This window comes from Schistocerca gregaria, chromosome 6 (assembly GCF_023897955.1).
Source record: "Schistocerca gregaria isolate iqSchGreg1 chromosome 6, iqSchGreg1.2, whole genome shotgun sequence".
NCBI lineage: Eukaryota > Metazoa > Arthropoda > Insecta > Orthoptera > Acrididae > Schistocerca > Schistocerca gregaria.
The window spans coordinates 261,238,012-261,264,926 of record NC_064925.1 but is presented as its reverse complement, the minus strand read 5'-3'; the positions used below and the strand labels follow the sequence as shown (position 1 = coordinate 261,264,926).

Sequence of the window (26,915 nt, the reverse complement as noted above, 5' to 3'; positions counted from 1 at the left end):
TGATGATAGGTCAAGTACTGCAATATTTTCACATGTTGCTTCTTAAAACAAAAACCCATAAGCATGAGCATTCCAACAGCATTTCATTTCCTTAATTATTATATACACACAAACTAACTCCATTTGAGAACCACAGCATTTATGTGCAGAGTATTAGTAAAAATTCTATTAAACCTTTTCTTCTAGGTTTTAAGAACTTTTTGGGCTTCTGTCAATACAACCAATATGTAAATAAATTAGGTGCAGCATGTGTTGTAATGCCAGAGTACATGCATTCAGCAACAAAATGAATAAATTATTTAGTCTTCACATGAAGCTCCAACTACTGACGCTGTCATAACAGCATTTGCAGCTTCTCTTTGTGCAAAATATTTATAGAAACACAATAAACAACAGTGATGATAATCTTGATGAAAATACAAAAGCAAAGCAATAAAATTACACTCAATAATTCAAGGGATGTAAAAAAAGAAAGGCAACTTAACTGATGGACAAAACTATTATTTCAAAAAATCTGCTACAGGGGCCACAGAAAGAATTATAGTTCTCACCTGAGCCAGTGTAGCAGTATCAGGATCTGAATCCATGTCCTGGATCTGATCCAGAGACAATATCTGGTTCTGGACTTGGGGGATGCAAGTTGAACTCTAATGACCGAGTACGAGGTGGGGTCCTGTTATGAACTGGTCTGTAGGAGGGGTTCCCTGAGAAGACTAAATTAATTTTCTGACATTCTACACATGTTCTCCATAGACGAAAGACTTTGTTCATCAACACAAGTACTAACATCTTCAAATTAAAACCAATATTGCTAACTACTTAGCAACATTTAAACATCTGCATGCATAAAAGACTTCTGGAATATTCTTCACTGTCTTCTTAATAAATATATTTAACTATGGTAGAACATGCCACAATCTTTGCACAGTGTCATTAATTTGGGGCAGATCTGAGGTAGACACTACAATTTAGAAACAATTGCAAGATGTGAATTTTCAAAACACTTCACAAGTGAAATGAAATGTCGATCAAGTATATTCATTTCACCATTAATAATTCTACACTTTGTAGCATTTGGAGACACACATACAGTGATCAATGTGAAGGAAATAGTTTTACCTTGTAGTAATTTCCTAGAATACACGGATATTCTCTGGGAATATTTTGTTACAAGTAACTGAAAATTTTATTGAGAGTGTTTACTAAATTAAACTGAAGCTTAGTTCCATCTGTGCTTTTCCAATTTCAATGTTTTAAAGAAGTCATTTGAATAGTAAAGCTTACTTGCAGTCGCAAACCATGTAGCAGTTTCACTAGAGAATATTAATTTGTGAACAGCGTCAAATGTGACCCAGACCCCTGCTTTTTGTATTGCTACTGATTTCTTAAAACTGGGAGTGCCCCAGCTGTGGCAATGAAAAACAGAAACGTAAGGAATACGATTTGGAATCAAGAAATGACAGTTCTAACCAACATTTAACAGGACATTAAGATAAACAATGGAATAGTTTTTATGAAAAATATTAATATTCATGTGACTCCGATATCAAAATAGACGAGAGACTTATACGGCTCAGCACTCAAGTGAATAAGTGGAGAAATATTTGGAAACAGGTGTCAAAATTAATAAGATCTGCTTCAACATTTACAAGATGAAGCATTCTTAATTATTCGAAAAAAATCCTTTCAGAATAAGAAAATCGGGGTGTACACATTGTTTAAAACAGAATGATGAATGTGCCCTATGCACCAAGACATGAAATAACAATATTATATGAAAACATTTCAGAAATGAAGAGATGCAAAATGGTCCAGTAACTGAAGAACTCATCAAACAAAATCATTCACTCCATAGGAAATAACGAAGGTAAGATCTGAATGCCCCATTGCAAGTTTTCCCTTTTGTTGGGATAGAGATGCAACCATAATGGAGAGGTATCTGTTGACAGGCCAGACAAACTTGTGGTTCCTGAAGAGGGGCAGCAGCCTTTTCAGTAGTGCAAGGGCAACAGTCCAGATGGTTGACTGAACTGGATTTGTTACATCAAACAAAATGGCCTTGCTGCGCTGGTACTGCAAATGGCTGAAAGCAAGGGGAAACTAAAGCTGTAATTTTCCCAAGGGTATGCAGCTATACTGTCTGGTTTAATGATGAAGGCATCCACTTGGGTAAAATATTCCAGAGGTAAAATAGTCCCCCATTTGGATCTCCAGGTGGAGACTACTCAGGAGGACGTCGTTATCAGGAGAAGCAAAACTGTCATTTTACAGATCGGATTGTGGAATGTCAGATCCCTTAATCGGACAGGTAGGTTAGAAAATTTAAAAAGGAAATGGATATAGTGGGAATTAGTGAAGTTTGGAGGCAGAAACAACAGGACCTCTGGTCCAGTGAATAGAGGGTTACAAATACAAAATCAAACAGGGATATTGCACGAGTAAGCTCAATAATGAGTAAAAAAAATAAAATCAAGTAGCAAAGATAGACACAAAGTCCATGCCCACCACAGTAGTACAAGTTTATATGCCATCTAGTTCCACAGATGAGAAGGAGACTGAAGAAATGTATGATGAGATAAAAGAAATTCAGATAGTCAAGGGAACTGAAAATTTAATAGTATGGGAGTCTGGAGTTCCATAGTAGGAAAAGGAAAAGTAGTACATGAATGTGGACTGGGGGTAAGAAATAAAGAGGAAGCTACTTGGCAGAATTTTGCACAGAGCATAACTTAATCATAGTTAACACTTGGTTTAAGAATCATGAGAGAAGGCTGTATACGTGGAAGAGACCTGGAGACACTGGAAGGTTTCAGATTATTTATATAATGGTTAGACAGAGATTTAGGAATCAGCTCTTGAATTGTAAGGCATTTCCAGGGGCAGATATGGACTCTGACCACAATTTATTCGTTATGAACTGAAGATTAAAACCGAAGAAACTGCAAAAAGGCAGGAATTTAAGGAGACGGTACATGGATAAACTTAAAGAACCAGAGGTTGTAGAGGGTTTCAGAAAGAGCATTAGGGAACGATTGACAAGAACAGAAGAAATGAATATAGTAGAAGAAGAATGGATAGCTTTGAGAGATGAAATAGTGAAAGCAGTAGAGGATCAAGTAGGAAAAAGACAAGGGCTAGTAGAAATCCTTGGGTGACACCAGAGATATTGAATTAAATTGATGAAAGGTGAAAATATAAAAATGCAGTAAATGAAGCAGGCAAAAAGGAATACAAATGTCTCAAAAATTAGATGGAAGTTCAAAATGGCTAAGCAGGCATGGCTATAGGGCAAATGTAAGGATGTAGAAGCTTATCTCACTAGGGGTAAGATAGATACTGCCTACAGGAAAATTAGAGAGACCTTTGAAGAAAAGAGAACCACTTGTATGAATATCAAGAGCTCAAATGGAAACCCAGTTCTAAGCAAAGAAGGGAAAGCAGAAAGGTGGAAGGAGTATATAGAGGGCCTGTGCAAGGGTGATTACTTGGGGGCAATATTATGGAAATGGAAGAGGATGTAGATGAAGATGAAATGGTATGTATGATACTGCGTGAAGAGTTTGACAGAGCACTGAAATACGTACGTCGAAACAAGGCCCTGGGAGTAGACAACATTCCTTTAGAGCTACTGATAGCCTTGGGAGAACCAATCATGACTAAACTCTTCCATTGGGTGAGCAAGATGTACGAGACAGCGAAATACACTCAGACCGAACTATCAGTTTAATACGTCACGGCTGCAAAATACTAACACAAATCCTTTACAGAAGATTGAAAAAAGTGGTAGAAGCTGATCTCAAGGAAGATCAGTTTGGATTCCGGAGAAATGTAGCAACACATGAGGCAACAGTGGCCCTAAAATTTCTCATAGATGACTGGTTAAGGAAAGGCAAACCTACATTTATAGCATTTGTAGACTTAGAGAAAGTTTTTGAAAATTTTAACTGGAATACTCTCTTTGAAATTCTGAAGGTGGGAGGGAGAAATATGCTATTTACAATTTGTGCAGAAATCAGATGGCAGTTATAAGAGTCTAGGGGCATGAAAGGGAAGCAGTGGTTGAGAAGGGAGTGAGACCGTGTTTCAGCCTATCCCCAATGTTATTCAACCTGTATACTGAACAAGCAGTAAAAGAAACAAAAGAAAAATTTGGAGCAGGTGTTTTAAAGTTCAGTGAGGAGAAAAAAATAAATTTGAAGTTTGCTGATGACACTGTAAATCTATCAGAGACAGAAAAGGACTTGGAGGAGCAGTTGGACAAAATGGACAGTATCTTGAAAGCATACAAGATGAACATCAACGAAAGCAAGATGAGAATAATGGAATGTAGTTGAATTAAATCAGGTGATGCTGAGGGAATTACATTAGGAAATGAGACACTTAAAGTAGTAAATGAGTTTTGCTATTTACGAAGCAAATTAACTGATGGTGGTCAAAGTAGAGAGGATATAAAATGTAGACTGGCAATGGCAGGAGAAGCATTTCTGAAGAAGAGAAATTTTCTAACATTGAGTATAGATTTACATGTCAGGAAGTCCTTTCTGAAAGTATTTGTATGGAGTGTAGTCATGTATGGAAGTGAAATGTGGACAGTAAACAGTTTAGACAATAAGAGAACAGAAGCTTTTGTAATGTGGTGCTACAGAAGAATGCTGAAGATTACATGGGTAGACTAGGTAACTAATAAAGATGTACTGAATAGAATTATGGGGATGTGAAATTTGTGGTACAACCTAACTAGAACAAGGGATCGGTTGGTAGAACACATTTTGAGGCATCAAGGGATCACTAATTTAATACTGGAGGGGAGTAAAAATTGTGGAGAGAGATTAAGAGATGAATAAAGTACGCAGATTCAGAGGGCTGTATATTGCAGTAATTACTCCGAGATGAAGAGGCTTGCTTGGGAGAGAGTAACATGCGAGAGCTGCATCAAGCCAGTCTTTGGACTAAAGACAACAGCAAAAGACATGAGCGAGTCTGAAATTATGACCTAATATGAGAGAGAAATGGAAATTTAGAGTGTTGGGAATCACAAAACACTTCAAACTGGGAGCAGAAGCTACACATAACACAAAGAGGTTGTGATAAATGATGATGATGATCATATTTGGTTTGTGGGGCACTCAGCAGCACAGGTATCAGTGCCCATACACAAAACGAAGTTCCAATCTTTACACAGTCTATACTCACCACTTTTATGAATGATGATGATGAAATGATGGGGACTACACAAACACCCAGTCCCCGAGCGGATATAATCCCTGACCAGGCTGGAAATCAAACCTTGGACCCTGTGATCCAGAGGCAGCAATGCTAGCCACTAGACCATAAGCTGCAGACAGGGGTTATGGTAAGCCTGAAGTAGTGAATTCCATATTATCCATGAAGTGTTGCTAACAATAGAAAAGGAAGTTGCGTTTTGTTCTTTCTATCGATCACCTGCCACAAAGTGGTAACAAACTTTTAAATGCTTCATGAAATTTTTTTCTCATAGCTGGAAGTGTCGATTGTACTTGTGACCAACCGGAAGTGGCAAAACATACTTTAAATCATCACAACACATAAAATAGTGTTTAAATACAGTGCTGTGTTTGCTACTGCATTGCTATATTCTTAGGTTACAAAGATTATCGAACACACTGTTCATCCAAAGCCTTCCAGTTTCTGCCAAGTTATGATTAAGCACACCAAGAGGCAAAGGAAAAGACAGCATGCAGTTCACTAATATGAGGGAAAAATAACAAGAGAAACTAAAGGCACTGCCAACTGACGAAGATAACTACCCCATTCAGTAAAGTCATGGTGACAGTCTTCCGGGTCTCTGAAGGGGTTAGTTTGTTTTATGTTCCCCTGACAGTGCAACGATCAGTTCTAAACTGTATTGTGCCACCCTCAGGAAATTGAAGAAACGACATCAGCATGTTCATCACAAAAAAAGAAAATGAACTTCTCTTTTTCCATGACAACAAAAGGCCTCAAACATGTATGTACACCCGAGAAAAGCTCACAAAACTTCACTGGACTGTTACTGCTCATCCACCCTACAGCCCAGATCTCACACCTTCAGACTTCAATTTCTTTGCCGCAAAGAAGGATATACTCCATATGAAGCACAGTGTGGATGACGGGGTGACTACCGAAGCAACACGAAATTGGCTATAAAGTCTACCAGCAGAGTGGTACCATGCAGGTACACAGGCTTCTCTGCAAGATGGTGTAAGGATGTCACACTGAACAGATATCATGTTGAAAAATAGAGCTTTGTAGCCTCAAGAGTGGAGAATAATATGGAGTATTGGAATTCCAAATAAAACCAACCTGTTTTCAGAAAAAAAATGTTGCGTTACTTATCGAGTGCCCCCTAGTATCATTTTTGTTAAAGGTCTTATAAAAAGGATAGATTGCTACTCACCTTAAAGATGACCCACTGAGTTGCACACTGGAAGAACAAAAACCAATGCCTTCTTCGGGGGAGGGGATTACAAACACACATTCACAGAAGCAAGCATAAATGACCATTATCTCTGGCTGCTCCGACCAGAATGCAACTGTTATGCATCAAACAGAAGCAGCAATCTGTAATGTGGCACAGAAGGCGGAGGGATATCAGGGTAACGATGGGGGAGAGATGTCAGCAGTGCCTGGCAGAGTGTAGGTATGACAGGGGTGCCAGACACAGAGTCGGGAGCCTGAGGGAAAGGAATTGGCAGGAGGAGAGGGAGGCCAGGATGATTTCAACATCAGACAATGTGTTACATAGGTAACTCCAATTGGCACAGTTCAGAATAGCTGGTGATTAGGTCATAGTTTGGTGGTAGCCATTCATCCTAGTTGACAGCTGGTTTGTTGTCATAACAATATAAGAAGCTAGGCAATGACTGCAGCTTAGTTGGTATATGACACAGCTGTTTCACACGCAGCCTGGTCTCTGATGGGGTAAGGTAAGGCTGAGACAGGACAAGAACAGTAAGTGCTGGGTTAGTGGATTGGGCGGATCTTGCACCTTAGTCTTCCACATGTGTAATCCATGTGGCAAGGTGTTAGAACTGGGAGTAGCATAGGGATGAACATCGACATTGTGGAGGTTGGCGGATGATGGGACACCACTTCAGGACGAGTGGGTAGGATGCTCCTCATTTCAGGGCATGACAATACATAAAATTCTGATGAAGGTTGTGGTTGTGGTTAATTTTTTCCAGTCCAGAGTGGTGTTGGGTAACAAATGGCATGCTTTGCAGCTGGTTGTTGGGTTGGCGAGAGGTGTGTGTGTGTGTGTGTGTGTGTGTGTGTGTGGGATAGGTAATGTATTTGTGGACTAGGTCTGTGAAGGCATTTGTGAGACCTTCAGCACATTCGGCATGGGAGTTTGCAGATACACCATCCCTGGGTGGCCAGGCTGCATGGGAGGAAGGGGTGGCAGCTGTCAAAAGTGCAAATATTGTTGGTGGTTGGTAGGTTTAATGTGGACAGTCATCAGATAGGAGGATGTCGATGTCCAGGATTTTGAAATGCTGGGATGAGGAGGACCAGGTGAAGGGGATGGAAGAGATGGGTGTTGAGGTTGTGACAGAATGAGAATAAGGTTATCTTTGCCCTGAAACTAGACCATCAAAGACATCATCAGTAAACCTGAACCAGACCATGGGTTAGGTGTTTTGGGAAGCTAGGAAGGTTTCCTCTAGATGGCCCATAAATAGGTTGGCACAGGTGGGTGCCACGCTGGTGCACATAGCTGTGCTGCAGATTTGTTTGTATACCTTCCCTTCAAAGAGGAAGTTTTGTGTGAGAATAAAGTTAGTAAGGCATGTGAGAATGAGGCAATGAGTTTGGAGTCTGAAGGATGCTGGGAGAGGTAGTGTTCGAGAGCAGCAAGACCATGGGCATGATGTATGATTGTCTATAGGGAAGTGGCATTAACTGTGATGAGCAGAAATTCTGGAGGTAAAAGGGTGCGTAGGGTCGAGAGTTTGTGAAGGAATTGGTCGGTATCTTCAATCTGGGAGGCTAAATTTTGGGCAATTGGTTGGAGGTGTTCTTCAATGAGGGCCAAAATTTGCTCGTGTTGTGCACGTGTGTGTGTGTGTGTGTGTGTGTGTGTGTGTGTGTGTGTGTGTGTGCGTGTGTGTGTGTGTGTGTGTGTGTGTGTGTGTGTGTGTGCGTGCGCGCGCGCGCGCGCGTAGGCGGTACGCACGTGCGTTCATTTCCTTTCAGAAAAAGGCTTCGTCAACAGCTCAGCATATTACAGTCTTTCCGCTGTGACTGTCTGCAACTCAACGTATCATCTGCACCAATCTATCCATTTCATAATATTATTGATATTCCAACTTGGACTCCCCATTTTATTAAAGGTCTCATTTCAACAGTATAAAAAACACTACTGCCTGAAATAAAACAAGGGGGAAATATGATATATAAAATTACAATTTTGGCGCCCTCTACATATTATTATATCAAATTGAACAGGTATGTAAAGTGTTGTTGAGGTATGGATTTTAAGGTTGAAGTTAAAAAAAGTTAATCACTGGCAGAAACCTAGTTGTTGCATGGCCTTTCATGAATAATTATTCAGTATTTATAAGTTCCTGCTCTCTCAAATAGTAATTTATTCAGTGCACAGGTAGACAATGGAATGGCGTTATTTAAGAGGAAGTATCTAGGATTTTTATGTAGGCCATTTGACTAACCTAATGAACTTTAACAGAGTGCCACATAATTACAGTTACTATCAATATTCCACACTTCTGATGGTTGTAAAGACGATATGACAATTGAAGATTTGCATACAAACATAGGTCCAGATCAGTCTTTTCCTTGTTACGTGGAAGTAAAGACTAAATGACTTTTGTACTCATATTCAATAATACGGCCAATTTCTTTTTTTACTTAGCAGTCTTGTACGACAGGCTACACTGATATGATCAGTGGACTCTGTTTCAAAACAACGGCTTGTCAGGAAAAAAAAATCTGGTCTGAGGGCAACATGATAATTTTAGATAAAGGTGGATAGGTAGAGGTTAACTATAAACTTGGTTGCCAAGCTCCCCAGATTTTTTTTTTCCTGTATGGCTCTATGGGGACCCATTTTTAAGTCATTCTAGTACTGTCAGTGGAAAATCTAGCCCATTTACGGATGCAGCAGAAATGATTCAAAGTACACCGAGTATATTTAACCAAGAGTATCAGAATTTACTGTACAGGCTCAATTTGTGCAACATGGTGGCCATCATACTGAATAGTTTTCTTCATTAAGTACAAAAGAAGAATCCATATTGTATATAAGAAACATCAACACTGTCTGTAATAAGCATAAATATTAGCATTACAACTAAAAACATTAGCAAGTTTTCTTTTCCGTATAACTAAGAAACTGATACGTTTTCTGACATGCGACACCGAAATTTTATCTAGGTCTACTCTATAACTGTAGAACATTCTGTATAATGTCAGATGCAAGCCTGGTCATTGGGCCACAAGTGGAGTTAAACTGCAAGAAAATAGTACAGGGTGTGCAGAAAGTCCGGGAACACTTTCAATTATTTAATGCACAGGAACTAAACATTGTACAGATGTCATACATATTGCATTTTGGAGAAAAACTCTGAAGCAAACCATGGACTCCTTATGAATGTCTCTCATATGCGCTCCATATTCACTTCACTCACATGGGACGTCCGCTTCTCTTTGCCGGACACAAGCAACCTGTTTTAACGAATTTGTTGTGCCAATGGTAAATGGCCTTGCTTGTTGGTGGCTTCTTAATGTACATGGTTCCAAACATCTGTTGAACAGCTGTAGCACACTTGTTTTTGTCTAACTTCAACACAGTGAAAGCTCGCCCCACACCTGAACTCACCACGTTTGCGACTAGGGCTGACTATCGGCAAATTACCGAACTACGCTGTGGTGGTATACTTAAAAAAGCTTTTCAGGGTTTCTCTTCACAATGACATACGTGTTATAACTGTAGACTGTTTGGTTCTTGTGCAATTAATAATTGAAATTGTTCCCGGACTTTATGTTCACCCTGTATTTTGACACCATGCATGTCCCTGACTACAAATATGAGATCAGTGCAGCCACAAGTAAATTTGGTTTGGCACCAAGTCTACCCTTCACAAAGAAACCTGTGGACCAATTCATCGTCCAATTAGAGATCAATTAGCTGAGAACAAGGAATTGTGCAGCTGCAGCAGTAACATCATTTTTTGAATGAAGTTCAAAGGCCTGTCCTCTTCATAAGAATAAGGTGAATGTGTCACCCCCCCTGTAGTGATTACAATTCAAGTTGATGACTCATCCTGCTTTTTTCAATCAATTTCTCATTGACTCATCCATCACCATAGTAATATCATGACCTAAAGAGACTGCAGTTTAATAATCTGACAAGTCACAGTCATGCAGGCTGAGCATCTATCATTATTCAACCTTCAAACCGCGATCGCACACACCCCTGGTCCCTGCATGTCAATGAGGCATTAAGAGATCCTAAGTAGTGTCTACCCTGACAGTATCATCCATCGCTGACTGGAGGTCAATTCTGACCTCAGTGCAAAAAATGAACCTGGTTCACGAATTTGCTAAGTTGTACGACATTAAACGTGACTCAACTAAACGAGATTCAGCTTTGGTCTAAATTAGCACGATACACATTTGACAACAGTACTAAATCAACTATAAAAACGATTATCGTGCTTCAACTGGAGATACATATTGTATATCACTGATTTGCAGTATTTATTAATGAAGATTTTGTGTTGTAAAAATGGAGGGAAAGAAGTGGAAGAACTTCTCTGCAGCTAAATAACACTGAAATAAATCATGCTACCCACATCAGTGGCCTAGAAAACTAAGAAAGCAGTAATTGGTGTAATTAGGTAGTACAGTTTCAAGACATAGTACTGTTGTATTTATGTTTATAACTAATATCATAAAAATGCATCTTTCAGCAGGTAATTATTCATGGCCATTTGGTGTAGGTCGTAAGGTGGTGCAGTTGATTTGACTTGGAATGCTAACTGCTGCCAACCATGGCATCATGTCGCATCCGCCTTTCAGCTGTTTGCAGAACATGCAAAGACATAAATTACACATTGTTTGCTGTGGGATCTGGCATGAAGGGCAAAGCTTGCAATAATTCACGTGTTTTACACACACTGTTTTAGATGTAATTTACAAAAATATTGCATTTAGAGAGGTTGAAATTGAGTGCGCCTGATAAGTTATTTGGACATAAGCAGCTTCCCCCTGGTGAAACCAAATTCATCATTAAATGTTTTGCAGCCACCCAATTCTGATGTAACAGTTGTAGAATCACTCAAATACAGTCTTAGTGCAGTAGTGCAATATTAGCTGCAGGTGACCTGGACCCACACAGTATAGACCAGGACGTCTATGGATTTGTTGCCTACGATGTGGACAGATTGTACTGAGAACAAGTTGCAAACACTTTCTCTGAAAACTGTCTTTAACAACTACTGCGGCAAACCATGTGCAGTGTAAATATTTTAGACCTCATAACTATCAAACAGATCTGACCTTATCAATACTGTCTGCATATGCACAGGGATTATGATCACAATGTCATCATAGAGAAAATGTTTTCTAAATTTAATAAATCCATCAGGAAGGCTTGGAAAAGTTTTATTCTGAAAAGAGGAGGCAAGCAGTTGTTATAATCTTACTTAGACAATCAATGGATATCACTTAGTAACAGTATGAGAGACTTAGAGAAATTACAGGCAAAGTTTGGGGTACAATGAACTGAGTAAAGTGGATTAGGGACAGAAAAAACAACACCATAGTTCAATAACAAAATTCAGAAAATGCTCGGAAAACACAGATTGTTGCAATCTCGTTTTGAAAAAGAACACAGAAATGTCAACAAGCAAAAGTTAGGGGACATTTATACAAAGATAAATGTGTGAAGAATACAACAATTTCTATGGTCATACATTACCAACAGATATTGCCAAAGAATCATAGAAAATTCCTTAGTGAAATCTTCAAAGCTTCTATTTAGTCATTCATGGATAAGTCTGGTGTGGCAATAGCTTAAGCAAAAGGAAAGCTGAAATTTTAAACCTCTGTTTTAAATAATCATCAGTATCCACAAATATGTCACTGTTTGACCAGAACACAGATTCCCCCACGGAGGACATAGGAATAGGCATCCCTGGTGCTGATAAGTGGCTGAAGGAGAAGAAAACAAGTCACCAGGTGTAGATGGAATCGCAATCTCGTTTCACCGAGGGTATTCTTTGGTATTTGCCTCCAAGTTGAAATACAATAAATCTCCAAGAGGGAGAAGAACTTATATCTACAGATCAACATAGATTTGTACAAAACTCAACTTGCTCTTTTCTCAAATGATATCCTGTTAACTGTGGGTGAAGGGCAACAAGCACATTCCACATTCAGTATTCCTAGATTTGACACAGTGCCCCACTCCAAACTGTAAACGAAGGTCCAAGCATATGGAACAGGTTCTAAGATATGAGAGTGGCTCAAAGATTCCTCAAGCAAAAGAACCAAAGGTGTCCTCAGGAGTGCCTGAGGGAGGTGTAAGGACCAGTATTGTTCTCTGTACACACAAACATTCTGACAGACAGGGTGAGATGCAATCTGCAAGTATCTGCTAACGACACTATAGTGTACAAGAAAATGTCATCTTTTGTGCAACTGTAGGAGGATACAACATGACTTTCTATTCCGTGTGATGAAACGCAGTTTGTTCTAGATGTGGGAGAGCATGAAGATGAGCTGGAAAACAATCTGGCAGTGTTCAAATACAGTATTAGTGGTCTGCTGTTTTAGACAGTAGCATAGATTAAATATTGAAGTGTAACATTGCAGAATGACAAAAAAAGGAATGACGATGTACGGTCAGTTGCAGGGAAGACAAATAGCAGACTCTGGTTGATTGGGTGATAGGGAGAATTCTAGGACAGTGTAATTGATATATAAAGGAGACCACATACAGAACACACAAGTGGCCCATTCTTGAGTACTGCTCGAGTGTCAGTTTCCTAACAGGTCAGGTTAAAGGAAGATCCCAAAGCAGTTCATATATGTGCTGCTAGATTTTTTACCAGTAGATTCAATCAACACACAAGTATATTGAAAATCCTCTGTGAGCTAAAATGGAAATCTTTGGAGAGAAGAAGAGCTTCTTTCCATGAAACACTATACAAAAAGTTTGGAGGACTGCCATCTGCAAAAGACTGCAGAATGCATTTACTGCCATGAACATACATCTCACATAAGGACTGGGAAGACAAGATAAGTCAGGTCTCCAACGGATGCATATAGACAGTGGATTTTCTCTTGCTTTATTTGTGAGTGTAACACTGTACGGTGACTAGCATAGTATGTACATAGATGTAGAAAAACTAACTATGCAGAGAGCAACAGAGGTATACATCTGCACAATCTGCTCAGTTAGAGCTATCATAAAACTCAAAGAACGCTTTGATCATCACAGTGGTTAGCTAGTAGTAGTCCCACTGAAGGTTGCATACTTTCGCCTTCCTAAGACCTTTGAACAGACTTGCCCATCTCGATACAGTGAGACCTACAGTTTAATGTGGACTCTGAACCATACTGCAACTTGACATTTTGCATACTGTTAACCATTGACAGAGATGAAAATAGTGAGAAGGGGGGAAAAACTACGACTGATCAGGATCAAATTTTGAATCCATACTCCAGCACATAACCACTAAGTCCCAACCATATACTGTTCATTGTGAAATAAAGGTTGACTCTACCGACTGATGTTATGTCTGCTGATTATTTGTGTCTCCCAAAATGCAGTTGTTAGTCAAATTACTGCCCCGTATCCCACCATATCATCACTCAGTTGTCCACCACCATAGCTGAGGGGTAGTATGGCAGAATGCCATGCCAGAGGCTTGGGTTCGATTCCTGGCCAGGTCGGAGATTTTCTCTGCTCAGGAACTGGGTGTTGTGTTTTCTTCATCTTCATATCATCTTCACTGACACGCAAGTGACCAGATGACCAGGTAGGCCCTACTCACAAGACATTTTCGTTTCATCACTGACTTGTCTACAATTTAAAACCAATTCTGTAGTTATTGCCAGAGAGTATTTCTGTAAGAGACAGCTGCTGTTGTATCTCCATATACTTGCTGTTCACAGTAAATAACTCTTGTTTCCCTTTATTACTTTGATCCTCAGTCTTGATGAAATGTCTTTCTACTTTTTCATATGAATTACAAGTTACCTCCAGGAAGTGTTGTGGGAACAATTATTATTTGCACTCATTACTTACATCACCAATTTTTGCCTTTACCACTCCTACAGATTGAAAAATGGGTTTCATACTTCAGCAGGATGGGAGTGTTAACAACTTCTTTATTATTTCCTTGTTTTCTTGTACTTTTGTACTTGTGAAGAAAAAAAAAACAGCATTCCTTTGTGAATCAAACAATGGAAACCCCAGATACGAATCTCAACAATGTAGGGAAAGATAGATTGCTACTTCAATCTATCTTTTCCTATGTTGTACACCTGCAACTGAACTTGCCTGGATCTGCAAAATTTTGCTAGTCAAAGTTGATCCTAGTACACAATGAAATAATCTGATAGCAATTTTTGTACAATGCAGTTTTCCAGGTTCATTAATTGAGCTAATTAAGATCAACTGCATGACACAACTGGACCTAAGTTCACAACTGCTATGAAGTTCTTTATATACATGTAGCCCTCACAAAATAATTCTGTCTACATGACTACTACATTTCTGTAATTCTAAATAATTACATGCACTGCCCTGAATGTGTCCCAAATTTCATGTAACTTACACATTTTTGTCATTTTTGTCTAATTTCACCAAAGAGTGGTGGCAGTAAGATGTGCGAGCAGTACAAATTTTATTTACTAAAAGAATGTTAACATTCTCTGTTACAGTATGTTGATAATTTTTACTTTTGGACCGTATAATTACAACTGAATGAAACAGAATTTTTGGACCATACACATTTCGCCTTTGTTGCTCGCTAGGCATCTTCAGTGGCCTGGAATATGAACATATTTTTGTTTATACTATTTAGTTTGCATTTTGGGACAATGTACATATAGGTTCTAAACAGTTCTGGCAGTTTTCTTATCTACAATGTAATAATAATTGAAAGCTCTACTTAAAGATTTTGTGGATGTTGTCTATTTGCCCATTTTTAGCACTGTTTTTCTTCTTATAATTGCTATTTGAAATTCTGTTTTTGAGACTTCACAGCTCTAGGAACTGAACACTTGTTTTTTTGTGTTGCCAACTGCCAAATGTTATCGCCAAAGATTGAACATTATTGCTAACTATTGAGTGTATTTTTGTAATATCTGGTGATCTGCGTGTGTGTGTGTGTGTGTGTGTGTGTGTGTGTGTGTGTGTGTGTGTCTGGGAGGGAGGAGGGGGTAGCAAGCACACACAAACAGATTGCAGATATCACAAAACCCACTCAATAGTTGATAATAACATTCAATCTTTGGTAATAACTCCGGAGATGGGAACTTGTCCTTCAATATATTCTCTCTTCTCGTTATCCACCAGGCCTCAATCTCCGCTAATTTCAAGTTGCCGCCACTCATACCTCACCTGTCATTCAACATCAACTTTGCCTCTGCACTTCCGCCTCGACTGACATCTCTGCCCAAACTCTTTGCCTTTAAATATGTCTGCTTGTGTCTGTATATATATGGATGGATGTGTGTGTGTGTGTGTGTGTGTGTGTGTGTGTGTGTGTGTGTGTGTGGGTGGGTGGGTGTGTGGGTGTGTGGGTGGGTGGGTGGGTGTGTGGGCGCGGGCGAGAGATAGTATATACCTATCCATTTTCTCCCTAAGATAAGTCTTTCCGCTCCCGGAATTGGAATGGCTCCTTACCCTCTCCCTTAAAACCCACATCCTTTCATCTTTACTTCTCCTTCCCTCTTTCCTGATGAAGCAACTGCCGGTTGCGAAAGCTCGTAATTTTGTGTGTGTGTGTGTGTGTGTGTGTGTGTGTGTGTGTGTGTGTGTGTGTTATTTTATTGTGCCTGTCTACTGGCGCTTTCCCGCTTGGTAAGTCTTGGAATCTTTGTTTTTAATATATTTTTCCCATGTGGAAATTTTTTTCTATTATATATACCAGGCCACTGAAGATGGCTTGCAAATAATAAAGGTAAAATGTGTATGGCACGAAAATTGTCTTTAATTAATTTGTAATTAGACAGTTCAAAAGTAAAAATTATCAACATACTTTAACATTATATGCAACTGAGGACAGCACTACAAACTTAAAGATGTTAATGTTCTCTGTGTTTGTTAATACAATTGCGATGTTCCGCACTGTTTAAAAAAAAGGCCTTAGGATTGGCAGCTATGGAAGAAGTACGGTGATGAGGCTCACATGGGAGGCACGCCACACATTCAGCCAATCACATGGGAGGTGTAGCGAAGGCATTGACAAACTGCAATACCAACATTTTACATTTAACTCCAATTCCAAGCAGTTCAATGTCCAGTGAGAGCATTTGTTATGCACTGGGATTCGTTTCTCTTGCTTCATGTGCTTATGAACATTTATTATTTTATTAACTGTTATTACTATTTGGCAGTATGATGTGTGATAATGAATAATGTCACAAGCATATTCATCAGAAATCATTAATGGGAAAAAATAGTTTCTCACATACTGTTGGCCAGATAGCTATACAGGGACAGTAGAGAAAAGTTACTGCAGTACATAAAACTAAAATAAAAAAATAGTACAGCTATTCCAGAAAATATTAATACCAGTTTTCATCTCATACTCCATTTGTGATATTATAATGAATAGATTATGAGGTTGAGCAAGTTGAACACAATACAATATTAAGAGCAAATTCAATGTTGTACAACAACTTTGGGCCTCCACATGCTCCTCCATAAAACTCAATCCTAAAGTAATTTTGAACAGAGCAGCAAATGTTTATATCTTTTTATGAGAAATGGAATGTCAGCTCAGTTTGAATAGTTTTGAGGTTCTTGAAGGAACCATTCCACCACTTGGTTGTGGATAGTTAGTTAGATGGCTGGACAGAAATATAAATATTATCATTTACTGCTCAACATGAAGGGGCTGGAAACCATTTATAGCTTTCACAGAATTAACTAGAGGCTATGAAAGTTACTGATGTTGTCATCAATTCTTGTTCAGAATATGCAGTATCAACCTCAAGCCATCTGATCTCATTGTTAGCATAAACCTACAACATAACAAAAAATTGACTCCTTGAAACTATGAACTGATGACGGAAAGTCCAGTATTTAAAAATAAGTAGTACCAACTTTTTCAAAGCTCTGCACAAACTAAAAACTTGTGTAGATTCATCACAGCAGAAGTTACAATGTGCTCATGGCCATTTTTTTTCTAGAATGCAAGAAAGTAGCTAATCAGTGATCATCTTTTAATGGCACTGGTGTTTCATGACTGTCACTCTTTTAAAATGATTCTAGACATTCCTGCTGTAATAAATATAACAGAAAGTGTAGAACCTGTTTATATGCTGCAAGCACACCCTTAGCCTAATTCAGACACTTATCAAATACAGATGTACACAGTCTGTACACCACTTATAAGGTTCCATTGGCCTTTTGGTTAGTTTGTATGTAATTTCAATGTAATTTCCTTACACTGATGAAACTAAGTTCATTTGAAAAACTATTCAAGATCACTAAGATCAAGCAGTGTATACTTCAAAGTAGTAGTAGTTTTGCCAAGTTACAACTTCCTTGGATACATAAATTGTTTGACTATATCATTCTAGGAACTTAATTAACCAACAACATGTACTGCAGAACTATTGCAAGTACAACAGTAAAAATCAAACAATGGGGAAAATGAAAAGAAAAAACTGTATGGTAGAATGGTTAGTATTTGGTGGGAAAACAATTCACTACTGACCCACCACAAATTGCTCTGCACATTTAACAAACTGTAATGAACAGAATACCTGGTTCCATAAAATACTAACCCTACTTCCAGTGGACAAGACAATTTACACAAAATAAGGTCTGCAATTCAGAAGTCCACGTGGATTTCATCCAGTCAGTATGCATATTGCATGTTATCTTGTTCTTCAAAACAAAACTAGTAAATATCTTACTTGAACCATGTTAGTTTGCTTAAGACAAACAATATGCCATATGGTCATACATCTACTAGACAACATAAGACTAATTTATAACTCAAATCAATGGAGAGTAAAAAACACATACAAAATGTTTCTAGAAATTGTTTCTCCTTCTGGTGAGTTCTCACAATCTTTTTGAACTGCAGAACTTTATCTCACTCTTTCTTTTTTTTCTAAAAATTAAGTTTTTCATTACTATGACAACAGGCAAATGCAAGTAGCTGTGCTTCAAACAGAAATACTATGACTCCCAAAATATCCAAAATTTGTTGTTATACTATAATTCTAGAAAATTAAATTCTGCAAAGGAAAAAAAAAGACAGTCAAATACTTCAGCCCACAGCTAGCACACACTGCATTCCGAGGGTCTGGTGGTGAAGCAAACTTACAGAAAAGTGCTACAACACTGAGAGGACACCACGGTTCATGCTCCTCAGGCCGACTGGGGTCAGGTATCGGAAGCAGAACAACTGCATATGTTCCACAACAATGCAAATGCATAGAAGAAATAAAAATAGGCGTAACATGCCAGTGAACAGAAAGAAAATGGACCAAAGTATCCGGGATAGGTCGAAAAATGATTTTGCCGACAATATCAGAAATAAAAGATACATTGCAATGAAAAACAATACAAAAATGTGCGATGGAACAAAGCATAAATGTTCAGTTGCACAGTAATGGAAAGCGGGTACAGGACAAAGAGAAAGAGAGAGAGAAAAACACGGGTAAAATAATTACATTTTTGTCTTCATTAGTATGAGTTTAACAAAATTCTTCACAAAAAATGTCTTTCATAATATGAGAGCTTTACCAACGTTGTTGTTACACCATTAATAACAACAGCTGATTGATCATCAACATTAATAATAATTATTGTTTACTTGCTACAGCTTTGTGTTCACTGTATGAACTAGGGTGAATGCTTTAATAATGAAAAATGTTTGTGCTCTCATATCATAACAGATAGCAATTTTACATCTCCCCAACTCACAATTACATAAGCAAAGGCACAAGCTCAAGAACATAACATATCAAACACACTTTGAATTACCTCATGAGACGAACACCACCCACCGGTGCTTGGTGCTTGTTGGCAACAACAGTTAAGACCCTTCCCAATAATTTTAGTAAAGAATATACATACAAAATAATGTTTTCTGCGCAGTTTCGCTCAACTGACAACATCATCACAGTCAAAGTGCACACTTAAAAATAACATCACAACCCAAAAATTAACCTTAGTATTCAACTAAAGAGTAAACTGTTTAATCTGCCATCATACACACTCTTTTCCTTCTCAAAAAACGACTGTTGTCTTTTATTAAATTATTTGTAACTCAAGGGAGAAATAGAGATATAAAACTGTACAAATGGAAGTTGGCTTAACTCAGGGGTAAAATTGCAAGTTAGCTGAACTCAGTACTAAAACTGCAAGTTAGCTTAATTCAGTGGCAATAATTCCCTTTTCTGTCACTTGTTGTTCCACCTTGACAATGGGAATTTAGCATAAAAAGAGAGCAAATGAAAAGAAATAAAAGTTATAATGAAAGACAGCAGGACAATTAATTTAAGATAAGCTTCAGAAACAATACTTTCCAAATTGCTTAAAGAAACAGCACAGTTATGGTTAACTAACAACATACAACTGAAAATATCTGTTCTTTATTTCTTTCATATTTTTGACCTACAAAAGTATTACGTCCTTGCTCCTGCCCAAATATGATATGCAATTCCTAAAAGATAAAAGCCAATTCAAATAACTGCAGCTTAACTATCACTTAAACTAATTTTATAAATGAAAGCTCAGGTCAATATATGAGACATTTCTAAAAATAGCACACTTTGATCTAAAAATTGTCCGTAATGTAAGAAATAATAAAAATTTACAAGAAAACTGTAAAAGTGAGCAGTGTGGCACTTGTAAATATCTGATAAATGGGAACTCAACATTCCTGTTCAGCAATGTCATAGAAATAACGTCAGTTGATGAAAACAAGCACCGATCAAAGTTTCCAGTAACTGTGGTGCGACTGCTTAGCATGCATTAAAAAATACATACTTTTTATGTATGTCTATTTCATTTCTATTCTGTGGTCATAATGTCAACAGACAGACAGCGGGTGCATGTTAACTGGAATACTATTCAACTATGAGTGAAAAGTCTTGTGAAGTACACAAATAATAGGTGTTAAGGTAACTATTCTCCATATAGTTAGGGCATTGAACAGTTAAGAAGCACATACACAAAAGACTGAAAAACACAGCTGAGCTTTTCTCCTTAACTAATACATGGAGTTGGTCATCAGGTCAACATCCATGGACTTTATGTGAGATTTATAAATAGACAACAAGTTCAGATTATTTTAGGAATATCAAAAGGTGAGTCCCGCTGCGCATCCACATATGGTGAATATTTTTAAAGACTAATTGGAGCCACAAAAAATCTTAAGATTCTTGGTTTTCACCAAATCTTTAGAGATTAAATAGTGAAAGGGTGCAATTATGGCTTGCGCAGTTGTATCACTGATCTGCCAGTGAGTCTACCCCTCAAAGGTGAAATAGTTATTGGAAACTACCAAGCCAAGTAATGTGATGTTCAGGAAGGTCAAGTAGGATGTCACGTTGATCTGGTTGTTTTCTTTAGAATACAGGAGACTGCTTGGATGTGGGGCGAGTGTGAGACATGTACAGATTGCACGAAATTGTTTGCACCTTTAATATTTGATGGGTTTTGAACAATAGGCCATACCATTATCAATAAATGAAAATCCACAGGTAGTGTGGTCCTTGAAGCTATGAACTGAAGGGCAACCTAGATTGTTAGGTAAGTGTGTCTTCTCATGTGATTGTGACCTTCAGTTGGGGTTATTCCTCCCAACGCTAGTACCTCAAAAACTTACTTATAATGATTTGCTCTGTAGCAAATGCTTAGTTCCCACAATACATATTGCCTCAACTAACATAAATCACACAGTACACCATAATTTTCCATCTCTGAATCCTAATGATGTTAAATATTAAATGGGCAACAAAACAAATGGTAGACAACCAAGTGAAATAGATTTTTCTCATTTTTCTTTAATTCCGCTAATGATTTACAACAAAAGGGCAACAAAATTCTCAGAATCAAGTATTTCATCACTTTTCTCTCAACAGGTAACTCTGTAAGTCTGGTGTCATTCTTGATGTCTTTTTTCTAATATTCAGTTGCCAGACATTGAATTTGAGCAACATTGTTCTTATCTACTTGCAAGAAAAAGCCTGACTACTTTCTGTTGCACTGAATTAGGTTAAAACACAGGCAGTATTACACTAATTAGCCATAGTTGTCAACAATCCTAGGAATAATCTCACTGTAATGAGATATTACTGTCAATAGGATTGCTGGGGGCCTCATTAACTGTGATATCAACCATTTATGACATGCTGAACAAGAGATCTGAAGTTATGTGAATTCAAGGATATAAAACCTGCAAGAAAAATATCAAGATGCACATTTGTTTTACACCAATACCCTAACATTTTGAAAAATAGAAGACATCCAGAAAATTAATTACCATTGACAACATTGTATTATCCATGTAATCCATAAAAATAATGGAGCAATATGTGAAATAAGAGAAAGTCACTCACTCACCTACAGTAGATCAATACACAGAGAAGAATAACATGCAACAGAAAACAGCATTCACACTAGCTTTCAACTGTTGGTTCCTGTTCTAGCAATAGCACTCACATTCACACACACAACCACACAGACACCCAAACTAGAGATCAGAAATATAGTAAGTAAAAGTTTAATGTTCAAGTTGCATACTCCACAAATCAAGATGCCACTATTACATCAGTTGCAATGGACTTCCTTTATTCCCACAATTGTTCCACAACTAATACGAATGTGAGAACTGTGGTGTTGTGGTCGATTTTAATCAGTATTACCAAAGCATGCAGGAGCATAACGCTAATCATGACTTACTGATAGTAAGGAAGATGCGTAAACAATCTCCCTGCTGTAGAGTAGCAGTGACAAGGCGAAATGACCAACTATTGTGATTGGATGGCCTTCAACGAAGCTGTGTCTTGTCAGACTTCGAGAATACAAGAAGAAATTTAATTTATCCAAAGTACACAATTGTAAATGTTTACCATTAGAGGAGGAGGAGTGATATCTGGAATAAGTTTCATGCTGCAGTCCCAGCTTCAGATGAAATGTCATGTGACGAGGGCCTCCCGTTGGGTAGACCGTTCGCCTGGTGCAAGTCTTTCGATTTGACGCCACTTCGGCGACTTGCGCGTCAATGGGGATGAAATGATGATGATTAGGACAACACAACACCCAGTCCCTGAGCGGAGAAAATCTCCAACCCAGCCGGGAATCGAAGCCGGGCCTTTTGGATTGACAGTCTGTCGCGCTGACCACTCAGCTACCAGGGGCGGACTCCAGCTTCAGATGAAAATCATATTTTTCTTTTTTGACAAAGAAAATGTGGTCGAAGCAGGTTTTATTGTTTTTATCATCCACACAATTGACCAATTTCAATTGTGGGTCACTTTCAAGCAAATATTTTACACTTCACACATAATTACTGATACATGTGGACAGGTATAATAAAAAGAATACACGGCCCACTTGGACCATGTTTTCATTATCAGGTGACATTGAGGGTATGGACCCCAACAAAAATGAAATTTTGAAATGTGCACAAATTTCATTCAATGCAAATGAAATGATTGCATTCTTGTCCATTCCACCTCCACCATGAGAAAATATATGTGCTGCGTCAAACGAAACCTGGGCACAACATCTAGTTGTGTAGCTTATCATTCATTTCTGTAATTTATTTTGATAATTAACCACCATTGAGGGAATACACTTCATCAAAATGTCACATTTTCTGGTACTGCCATTACAGACTCAACAATGCCTTGAAACTGTGTATATGTTAAAATAATCATTAGACATTATCTGAATAGGTATTAAAATAAATTTACAGCAGTCTCCAAAATTTTTCATCTATACAAATGTAATAAACAGAACAATATTCGCTGCTAACCAATCACTTGTTATACTGGTACATAACTTGCTTCCCTCATGTAGACAGGTCGGACATTTTGTGACATTTCAACTTGTACCCGAGAAAGGCAGTGAAGCCGAAATCATGATTACATCAAATACATGAATACCAATTTACAGTTTAATGGTGGAATTGTCTTTCAAGATAGTTGTATACGTAGCAGAAACACTGCTAGCCCACGGTCACACTTGTGAGCTTTGGTACTTGTGCTCCTTTCTGAGCGAGTTGAGTGCACTTTTAGCCGACAACAGACTCGGGTGACGAGTGTGCTGCTACAGAGACTCACGAGTTGAGCCTACAGGCACACAAAGCCAGTGGGTTCTGAGATCACGCCATGGAACCTGCTGGCAAATTTAAAGCGATTACACCGAACTCATTTTTGATCTCTAACCCAAATACACATTCCCACAGCCTCAGCAAGACTTGTGTGTTTCTGTGCTCCATGGACTGATCCACTGTAGGCGAGTGGTTGCCTTTCCCTTACTGTATGTGCTACTCCATCCAAACACTTCTATTGTTACCCATAAAAATAATGAAAATTTATTTCCAAGTACCACACTTCACTTATTCATGAACATGATACAGTATGTGAAATATCTGACAAAGCTACATAATTGTAAGTGCACTGGTGAAAAACAAGTACATATTTAAATGATGTATCTTAAATGCTACCTGTTAAATAGCCTTACATACAAATATGATTCACTGTATCATCTGCTTGTTTCTATCTGGACTACTTTCACAGCAAGACTCAGAAATGCCTTTACTCTAGCAACACAAATGCCCCTACCAGATTATTAGCATTCTGAACAAACATAGAGTGTCAGTAAGTGTGATAACAGTAGTCACTTATAAAATGACATGTTGGCTGCATAATTTGAAGAACAAAGAAACAAAAAGTTGTAAAAAAAATGGCAAGTAGAAATGAAAATGGAATGTAACTAACAGTAAAGATAGGAAAGGGAGTATCTAAGATGTCCATGGAAACTAGCAGAAAATCATAAAAAGAACATGGCTTCAACTCAATTCAAACAGCACTAAAACCATTTGCATGAGCTGCTTACTACTTGGCAGAAATACTTGAGCAGAATGTTGCCAGAAGACAGAGAAATAAGGACAGGTACACAACACTGACGCAACAGCAGTTGGGTCTAGTCTGTACTGGAGGCTGCTCCAAAAAATATACTACACAGTCAATAATAGTTAAGAAATCTTATATATAGTAAGTCTTATAACATCTTTTGTTAACATTGCTAATGACTTTAGTAGTTTTTCTGTAGCAATCTAGATAAAAGATTCTGCATCTCATAATAATAAATTGCTTATGCACCACAAACAGCTTAAAAACTGTGACAGTTAAATTCTGATCAGAAAGGTTAATAAATTATGGACAAACAGTATTCTAAAACTGTAGATAGAGTACTCAAATATTCCACAAAAAATCAATAAATTGATAAAATTTTAGGAGAAGTATAATGATGTACGAAGACTAACTTCACACCTAAGGCATAGTCAGCAATGGACATTATTCCTAACAGAAAAGAAGTGCTGTAATAAAATAAAACATTAAAAAGCTGAAACCAAGAATCATTTTTATTTTACTTCATAATTAAAGCTTCCTCATGTCATGGGGCAGCCTCTCTTAGTTCCTGCCTGAAGTCTCCCCACTTAATCGTGGACACTGACATTCCTTTCTTACATTTTTGGTATTGCTACAATCATAGTCAATTTACAAATAAAACATATTTACACACAACTAAAAAAAGATAAAATGCCTTCAACAGTGCACCACTTCATCAGATATTTCACATGCAAATTCTCAGAAAGACTTCTTGAAAAAATTAAAGCATAATTTTGCTTATACATACCACGGCAAGGGTCATTCTTTTGCAGGAACTCATCTAGTGCAACCCAGCCACCACCAACTCTCACCATTACAGTTGATCGTAGAATACGCACCAGGCGTAACTTTTGGCTGTCACCAAACTGGAAGAGAAATAAAGAGGGATGTGGAAAACCTAGAACTGTAGTTAATGATTACGAACTGGTTTATATTGCCTAGTACTGTAGTTAATTGATTATGAACTGGTTTATATCATTTCCCTAGGGGGAAAAAAACTTGTTTACCTCGCTGTCTGATGGCCAACCTTTACAGATTCAAGTACATCACAGAACAGTTTCAAGATCACACACTAATATTAAAATAAAGAGAGATTCAAAACAAAATGGTTGTTTCAACTCACCCTGTATTTTCCTTCTCCAACTTGAAAGACTCTGAATTTTTGCCTGCATGTACACAGCATAACAAGTCTTTTAACTTCATCATGAATCTTTTCAGCATCTGTAGCGGGTTTTGTTGGCTCAACCCAATCAGGCCTTAATGCTGCTATGAACTCCTTCCAGTCAATGAAACCTTCCGAATTACGATCAAAAAGATCAGCGACTGCATTCATCTCCAGGCGGCTCGTATCAAATTCTGTAAAAACAAAGATTCTAGTTCTCATGGTAGTTCAGTAAGTACGGGTGTTCATTACAAAAAATGAAACACGCACACACATTTTAAAACTGAAAGCAATTAAGCACTTAACTGAATATCTTCAAGCAAATAGTCAGTCCAAAGGAAAAATGTTCAAATGTGTGTGAAATCCTACGGGACTTAACTGCTAAGGTCATCAGTCCCTAAACTTACACACTACTTAACCTAAATTATCCTAAGGACAAAAAACACACACACACACACACACACACACACACACACACACACACACACACACACACACACACGAGGGAGGACTCGAACCTCCGCCGGGACCAGCAGTCCAAAGGAAGGCTACACTAAGCTGATTTATGAACAGGAACAATTTAATAAACAATAGTCATAAGACGACACATGCAAATCCAACACAATACAAAAAAGAAGCAGTTAGGGTGGAAGAAAGGAAGAGAGAAAAGAAACCAAAACTGTTTCAGCAAAGAAATCAATCATCTGGTTAAATATCTACTTAGGCTACAATAAATTTCAATTAATATACAGAGTTACTGAACCAAACTGGCCAAAAAATAAAAAAATAAAAAATAATATTATTATGATACAACTTAACTAAAGGAAGTGATCAACTGACAAGCAACACAATGACACATAAACTAATAGTCAGTGCAGTTGCTGAGGGAAGTCTGGGCAAAGAAACTGTTGAGGGGGCAAAGGACACACTACAATGAGAAATTAGTTATGCAGTGGCTTGTGCAGAACACATTAGCATGGAAAGCAGTGCCAAAACAGTCTTTGAAGACCACAAGAAGAAGAAGAAGAATGCTGAAATTACTAAAAGTTGTCAGGTTGGACATCAGCATCAGTTCTCTATACAGCAGAAGTCTACAACTTTATTGTAAGATCAACTACTCACCATCCCCCACACCCGATATAGGGTGTCCATAATTAAGATTCCAGTTTCAAAATACTGTGAGAAGAGAACCACTGCTCAAAATTATATCAAATTTGAAAAGCACATTGTTGATGCAGGAAAGAGTGCGCGGAACACCACAAAAATTTGACCAATAGAAAGTACTATAAGCATCGAAAGCAGCTGATCCGACAGCTGTCAAATGTGTGGAGACAGCATCACAGGAGGGGTGAAGCGGTTGTGTTCCAACATGCAGTGCATGGCAAATTGC

At 38.0% G+C, this 26,915-nt stretch overlaps 1 protein-coding gene across 50 annotated transcripts in view; it reads right to left on the bottom strand.

Annotated features, from left to right (window-relative positions):
• The window catches only part of LOC126279005 (microtubule-actin cross-linking factor 1), a 485,047-nt gene that overhangs the window by 34,491 nt on the left and 423,641 nt on the right, over positions 1-26,915 (bottom strand). For all 50 annotated transcript variants that reach the window (XM_049979354.1, XM_049979337.1, XM_049979346.1 and 47 more), the window contains 2 exons: positions 25,487-25,719; positions 25,112-25,229 (listed from right to left, as the gene is read on the bottom strand). In XM_049979354.1, the coding sequence (XP_049835311.1) occupies positions 25,112-25,229; positions 25,487-25,719 (351 nt within the window). The remainder of the gene's footprint in view (positions 1-25,111; positions 25,230-25,486; positions 25,720-26,915) is intronic.